Source organism: Anarrhichthys ocellatus, unplaced genomic scaffold (genome assembly GCF_004355925.1).
Source record: "Anarrhichthys ocellatus isolate YVR2014 unplaced genomic scaffold, GSC_Weel_1.0 scaffold10, whole genome shotgun sequence".
NCBI lineage: Eukaryota > Metazoa > Chordata > Actinopteri > Perciformes > Anarhichadidae > Anarrhichthys > Anarrhichthys ocellatus.
In genome coordinates this window covers 10422382-10429759 of record NW_022280040.1, presented here as the reverse complement: position 1 = coordinate 10429759, position 7378 = coordinate 10422382, and the positions used below count along the sequence as shown (strand labels likewise).

At 43.3% G+C, this 7378-nt stretch overlaps 1 protein-coding gene across 1 annotated transcript; it reads left to right on the top strand.

Moving 5' to 3' along the window:
- The first annotated feature begins 2018 nt into the window (after positions 1-2018).
- On the top strand, positions 2019-5335 carry mc4r (melanocortin 4 receptor). Its single transcript, XM_031850148.1, has one exon. The coding sequence runs from the start codon at positions 2565-2567 to the stop codon at positions 3546-3548; it is 984 nt and encodes a 327-aa protein (XP_031706008.1). The 5' UTR covers positions 2019-2564; the 3' UTR covers positions 3549-5335.
- Positions 5336-7378: the final 2043 nt, after the last annotated feature.

The following is a 7378-nucleotide window of genomic DNA, read 5'->3' as shown; positions in this document are numbered from 1 at the left end:
GGACAATTTGACAAATCTTGAGAGAAAGATGTTCCTCAGAGATTTGACTGTGAGACAGGACCACCAACAGCTGGTTTAGAGCTTTAGCGTCCAAAGACAGGCGGGGACAATGTCCCCAAAAATCCCCAAATATGACGTAATAAAACCACACTTCAAATATTTGATTCCAGTCCTCCTGTATTCAGGGACATGGCATAGCTGTGAAGAGAATCTGCCTCTGCTACCACACCTTAGACACCACGGTCAATATTTGTATAACTTTGTTCTTGAGTTGTCACGTCAATGTAGGATCTTAAATTTAAAAAAGTGAACCAACTCTAAAGCCTCGTTCCAAACTGCATCCCCTTTCTCTGTAACTTCTTTACACAATCTCTTTTATATATCTTATATTGTGTCTTAACTTGAGAAAAGTGACTTTAGGCAGCATTTATTTCTGCAAATAACTGGAGTAACTGGAACGACGCAAACATCCCTTGTGTGTAGATCTCCTGTGTGTAGATCTCCTGTGTGTAGATCTCCTGTGTGTAGATCTCCTGTGTGTAGATCTCCAGTGTGTAGATCTCCAGTGTGTAGATCTCCAGTGTGTAGATCTCCTGTGTGTAGATCTCCTGTGTGTAGATCTCCAGTGTGTAGATCTCCTGTGTGTAGATCTCCTGTGTGTAGCTCTCCTGTGTGTAGATCTCCTGTGTGTAGATCTCCAGTGTGTAGATCGCCTGTGTGTAGATCTCCTGTGTGTAGATCTCCAGTGTGTAGATCGCCTGTGTGTAGATCTCCTGTGTGTAGATCTCCTGTGTGTAGATCTCCCGTGTGTAGATCTCCCGTGTGTAGATCTCCCGTGTGTAGATCTCCCGTGTGTAGATCGCCCGTGTGTAGATCGCCTGTGTGTAGATCTCCTGTGTGTAGATCGCCTGTGTGTAGATCTCCTGTGTGTAGATCTCCCGTGTGTAGATCTCCCGTGTGTAGATCGCCCGTGTGTAGATCGCCTGTGTGTAGATCTCCTGTGTGTAGATCTCCTGTGTGTAGATCTCCTGTGTGTAGATCTCCTGTGTGTAGATCTTTTGTAGATTTTTCTTTTTGCATTTTGCCGGTACACCCACATGAAATGCATGAATCACCTCCAGACCTTGCACCACAGTTACCCTTTCGTCACAGTGAAGTCAGCTCTCATTGAGCAGCAGCAGAGATGAAACCTTTAACAAGGAGGCATGTGGTCAGATAGAGGCTGAACCAACAGCACAGGGACACGGCGTCTTCACACATTCGTTGTGTGTCGTGTTCTGACCAAGTTTTGCCACAAAGAGGTTTACAACCAGCTTCTTGACTTCTTCCCCGGTGTCTTTGTGCTTTCTCGCCTCTCAGGTTTTCATGGAGTGCGGTTATACCCGACACCCAATTACTATTCAATTACTGTTCAATTACTATTACTGCTACTGTTACTGCTTTTACGATCATTATTATTCTATTATATCCAATGCTGTTGTTATTATTAGTATTATCAGTTTTCCATTATTATTTCTGCTATTATTAGTGCTACTGCTGCTATTACTACTCTTATTAATATTATTTTATATGAACAATATAGCAAATGAAATGTTTAAAAGGGTTCAAAGTGACAGAGTCGTTTCACCATTAGAGACGTTTAGCCTGTTTTAGCTCATCGTTTTGGTTTGTTTTCCTGCAACAGCATGGAGCATTTTTTAGCAACCAAGCTAAATACATTACCACATATACAATATTGATTTTAACATGAGCATAAACAATAAAATAGCATTACAGTATGTAGAATAATAGTATGTATACTCTTGAATATATCACCCTGTACTTCATCATTTAGTCTCTGCATTGTTTTCACTGTCAGGTGGAAACTTAACCTTTTTTAGTTCATTCATTCATTTAATGTTTTAAAGATTGAAGCGTGTATTCAGCCTGTAAGTCGATGCACCAAGTTTCACAAATCCATTCAGTTTTAAATTTGCTCATTCATTCGTCAAGACAAACCTTGCTCCTCCTCCCACCTTATCAGCAAGCGGATAGGACAAAAACAACTACAGGAGGGGGTGTGTGTGTGTTTACATGTGTGTGTGTGTGCGTATAATAGCAGTGAGACGGACGGAGAAGGGAAGACCACAGCAGCTTACTAAGTGATGATCTGCCTGCACTCACACGGCGAGCTCGTACGCTCTGATCTCTCCGCTTCTCATGTTCCCGCTCACCATTGATTCACCGTTGATTCACCGTCTCAAACACCTCTCTGCTTCACTCCTTCCACCGAATCTTCCATACATTTACTTTGGGAACATTTATTTAGTTCTGAGCGGAGGGATGAGAGGAGTCCCGTGGGATTGTTTTTGGCTGAGAGTAACAACAGCAGCAGCAGATGTTTCAAGATAATTGCCTATTTTTTTTTGGTAAACCTGAGGAAGGAAAAAGGAAGATTTTTTTTACATTTTCCCTTCTTGGTGGTCATTCAGATGATGAGGACGACTGCTGACATTTAAACACGGACAATGGAATAATAGCAACAGAAAAAGAAGACCTAAGCCAAGAAGACGGGGACTTTGATCATGAATGCCACGGAGCACAATGGATTGACCCTAGGCTACCACAACAGGAGCCAAACCTCAGGCATCTTGCCACTTAACAAAGACCCATCGGCCGAGGGGAAGGACTCATCAGCAGGATGCTACGAGCAGCTGCTGATTTCCACGGAGGTTTTCCTCACTCTGGGCATCGTCAGCCTGCTGGAGAACATCCTGGTGGTTGCTGCCATAGTCAAAAACAAGAACCTTCACTCGCCCATGTACTTCTTCATCTGCAGCCTCGCCGTTGCCGACATGCTCGTCAGTGTCTCCAACGCCTCCGAGACCATCGTCATAGCGCTCATTAACGGGGGCAACCTGACCATCCCCGTCACACTGATCAGAAACATGGACAACGTGTTTGACTCTATGATCTGCAGCTCCTTGCTGGCGTCCATTTGCAGCTTGCTGGCCATTGCCGTCGACCGCTACATCACCATCTTCTACGCGCTGCGATACCACAACATCGTCACCCTGCGAAGGGCGATGCTGGTCATCGGCAGCATCTGGACCGGCTGCACGGTGTCCGGCATCCTGTTCATCATCTACTCGGAGAGCACCACGGTGCTCATCTGCCTCATCATCATGTTCTTCACCATGCTGGTGCTCATGGCGTCGCTGTACGTCCACATGTTCCTGCTGGCGCGCTTGCACATGAAGCGGATCGCAGCGCTGCCGGGCAACGCGCCCATCCATCAGCGGGCCAACATGAAGGGCGCCATCACCCTCACCATCCTCCTCGGGGTGTTCGTGGTGTGCTGGGCGCCTTTCTTCCTCCACCTCATCCTCATGATCACCTGCCCCAGGAACCCCTACTGCACATGCTTCATGTCCCACTTCAACATGTACCTCATTCTCATCATGTGCAACTCCGTCATCGACCCCATCATCTACGCCTTTCGCAGCCAGGAGATGAGGAAAACCTTCAAAGAGCTTTTCTGCTGCTCACACGTGCTCCTGTGCGTGTGAGTGTCAGCAGAGCTTCAACTCTGAAAGCTACAATCAGCAATTAGAATGAAACTTGGCCGACAGGGACTTTGATCACTGTGGACTGGTGTAGCTTTGTTGTGCCCTGCGCTCAGGCTGTGCCCTACACTCGGCTGTAATGAGGGATAAGTAGGGCATTTGAGTTGCTGAAGAGGTGGGTTTACAGACACCTTGTAAAATACTATCGCTCTGTGGAAAAAATGCTATTTTGTTTGGTAGTTAACACCGGTCTAAAGTGCAATTTGAAGTAAAGATTATCAGCGTGTACTGATACATATACTCAAACATTTTTTCTTGTTTCCTGTCAAAGAAAATCTAAATCTCCATGATCACCGATCGTAAAGATCTTAATACACCTTATAACCTTGATTATGGAACTTAAATGTCACAGTGCGTCTACTCTGGATATCTAGCAAAGAGATGAACACAGTATATGACAGACGACCTCCATGTTTGAGAATGTAATCCACCTCGTAACAGAAACCATGAGAGTGCAAGCGGATATCCCTGGCATGTACTTATTGTGTGTTGCATTGCAATGAATACATCCTGCTTAACTAAAGTGGGTTTCTACCTTTTTCTGTTTCTAACTGTCTGACACACACAGAGGGAAACGAGGGAATTTAAAACAGACTACTTTGTAGAAAAGAGGTGTTGAATGTGATTTTTTTTTTCAACACTGAGATCAAACTAGATGCATCTGAAAACAAGAAAGAAATACCACAATTTCTCTTTGCTCAGTCACTGGGTGACATACAGTATTTACAGTGATGAGGGTAAATACTCAATATTCAGTCAGTCAGTATCTTCAGTACAGAATGTCCTGAACAACAAATGACAGAAAAAAGATGATGTATTTATGACTTTGAAATGGGGAAAATGGGGATTTCTCAGGCAAAAGATGGCACTTAATAAGCATTTCTGGTTTAAATGTTTAGTTTATTTTACCTACAGAAACTTTCCTCTAAAGTGTGTATTCCCAGTTTTTGGCTCCATGATGGCAGCTTTTTTACCCTACCTCATCAGGGATGCAGTGTTTGTGAACCGCTGCTTTCCCCTTTGAAGCAGAGCAGCCAAAAAGAGATTTCTATCCCAGGGATGAACAGAAAGCAGCTTCAGTGTTTGCAAATAGCTAGAAACACAATCTGACTCATCACATCTGTGGATTTCCATTCAAAGCTCCTGTGAATTTGTGGTTTGTGTCGATATTTGTGTAAATTTGCACACGTGGGTTGTTCTCACCCTCAGCATGTATGTATGACCATACAGAGATCTATTTTTCATCATATTTATGGCAAAAAACTGAATGTATTTTTATGTATGTGTTGTGTAACGTGTTGCTTTTATTCTTGCCTTAAATATGTTGCGCTGCGATGTGAAGAGCAACTTATCCTACGTGACAGTCTTTATATATTGGTAAGTGCTATTTTCAATATTGCCTTATTTATTTCTGTCTTTTTAGACTCAGAAGGGCATTTCGAAGCTCATACAATGCACAAGAAAACTGATGTACATGGGTGGCTCATTTTCTGTTAGCTTTGCCTGGAATTTGATAAATGTGTGCTGATATGAAGCCGTTTGTTTGACCAGTGTGTACTCTGTGAATCACTGCTGCAAAGTAACTTCAATAAATCATGCTGCCACCTCAGCAACAGCTCTGTTTGTCAGCTTCCCTGTGCTGTGCAGCCTTTAACCTTTACACAGCGACCACTTTGTTGACTTTTTGCTTTAACGGGAAAAAAACACAATTCCTCAAATTCACATGTCAAAACAACATCACATTACGAAAACAACTGGAGTCATATGAAACATGAAGATACAAATGAATGTATTATTATATAACATTCATACAAGCACAACTGCAACAAGAAGGGAGAAACTGAAGTTAAATAATACCGACAGGGTTTTCGATCAAGGTGAATAATTTAAACTGAAGTAAACAAACATTCGCTGCAGGCATTCAATAACACTTATTAGCATCTGTGTGACGAATAGACACTTATTTATTACGAATTTAATAAGATCTTAACACACTTTTAGAATGTAATGGCTTCATAGATATCAGACTAAACACTGGAATCTTTTTTATGAAGTACTCTGATGAAGGAACATCCTTTGTCATCAAATCCTAACGAGTTGCAAAAAAGGGATGTCGTCCTACATGAGGTGAACCGGATGGATTTATGAAAGAATTTGAAGGTTTTAGAAAAACGTACATGTTGTCCATATCTTTTATTCCTGCGATACATCCAAGCCGGCAAAAACATTATTATTATTCATTCCATGCTTGTAAAAAGCGAACGGTGAATGTTGCACAAAGCAGAATGAAATGTGAAAGCAGCATTTCAGTGTCTGCTGCTGTTTCCATTCATCTCAGACCGACAGCCTCAGTTTGGTCTCAGTCGTACAAAATACCATCTCCTTCCTTTTCCTTTCATTTCTTTATTTTCTAAATTTATTTTTGCCGAATCGCAATGAAACAAAATGCCTCATGGGTTTGCTCATCTTCATGGTTTCGCTGCCACACCTCATGCTTGCTGTTTAATCAACAACACAAACGTGTGTTTTTGGAGAGGCAGCCTCCTGTGTGATGTGGTGACCTCTCCTCTCCCCCGCCTCATGTGAGGTGGAGAAGGGGGAGAAAGCTCGGGCACATCGCTGTGGTCCAGTTTCTTTCCCCTCGATTGCTGCACGCTTCAATGCTGGCTCACTTTGCTCAGTTTCTAACTCAGACTTGTAGTCTCGCTCGCTGTTCCTGAACCGGAGAGGACGCAGCACGGAGCAATTTGCCCCTCCCATCCCATTAATATCCTTCGCCTTCACTTATGAGCTCGAGTACATCACAGTCATAATAGCCCTCCACACCGGTGTTGACAAATAATGAAGCCCGCCCGAAACAGAAATAGTAGTTACCGGGATGTAACTCCAGTTCTATGAGTACATATGTAGCCCTCTCGCTGTATGCCCGGCTGGTCGATGGCTTCTGCTTCGACGCTTGTCAAAAATTGTCATCAGCTTTTGCTTTTGAGCCAATTGACAGAAAAAAGTTTGGCAGAAGGGTTGACGGATTAGGCTTGGACCTATCAAATGTCATATTGCAAGTTAAGTTTATATATGACTGGAAAGTGTAATGTACTTATGTACCCTGTGCACCTCACTCTCAAAACCATTAGGGCCAGCAGCCCAGGGGTTACTACTTCAACATGTTACAGTCACTGTATAGCTTTTGATCCTCCTCTCCAAACCTATTTCGTCCACGATACGGACAAAATCTAAAAATCTCTATCAAGTACAAGATGGGGCTGTCGACCAGATGCTACCAAAGCTCTATCGAAAAACTACACAAAGATAAGGAAGGCACTTGAAAATAAAAAGGGACAGCAGACATGAAGCAGGAGAGCCGTGCGCTACATTCGAGTACCTAGAAACTGCATGTGGCCCATTTCTGCTTCTGTTTCTACGCAACGTGACCAATTTGAGATACGTGAAAAGTGTGTTCCACTCCTTCAAGTGTGACCTACACCGAAGCAGAAAAATCAAAAACCTTTACAGATGAAGGTCTTCCTACGGGCAGTCTGAGCATCCTACTTGACGGGAGGAAGACATTTTAAACAGCTGTAATCACGGGACGAACTGGTGAGCTGTCTCGATCATCGCTGCCTACAAGGACTTGACGGATATATTCGGGGTTTTATTCATGCCAGAATAAACGATCACAAAACAAGCCAATGCACTACGCTTATCTATCGGAGGTAAAGAGTGGGTATGCCAACAAGCTGATACTGTCCCCATCATTCATGTGTAACTTGGCC

Bases quoted from the DNA above. Each gene is read 5' to 3' on its own strand.
- mc4r (XM_031850148.1), top strand. From the start codon at position 2,565: ATGAATGCCACGGAGCACAATGGATTGACCCTAGGCTACCACAACAGG.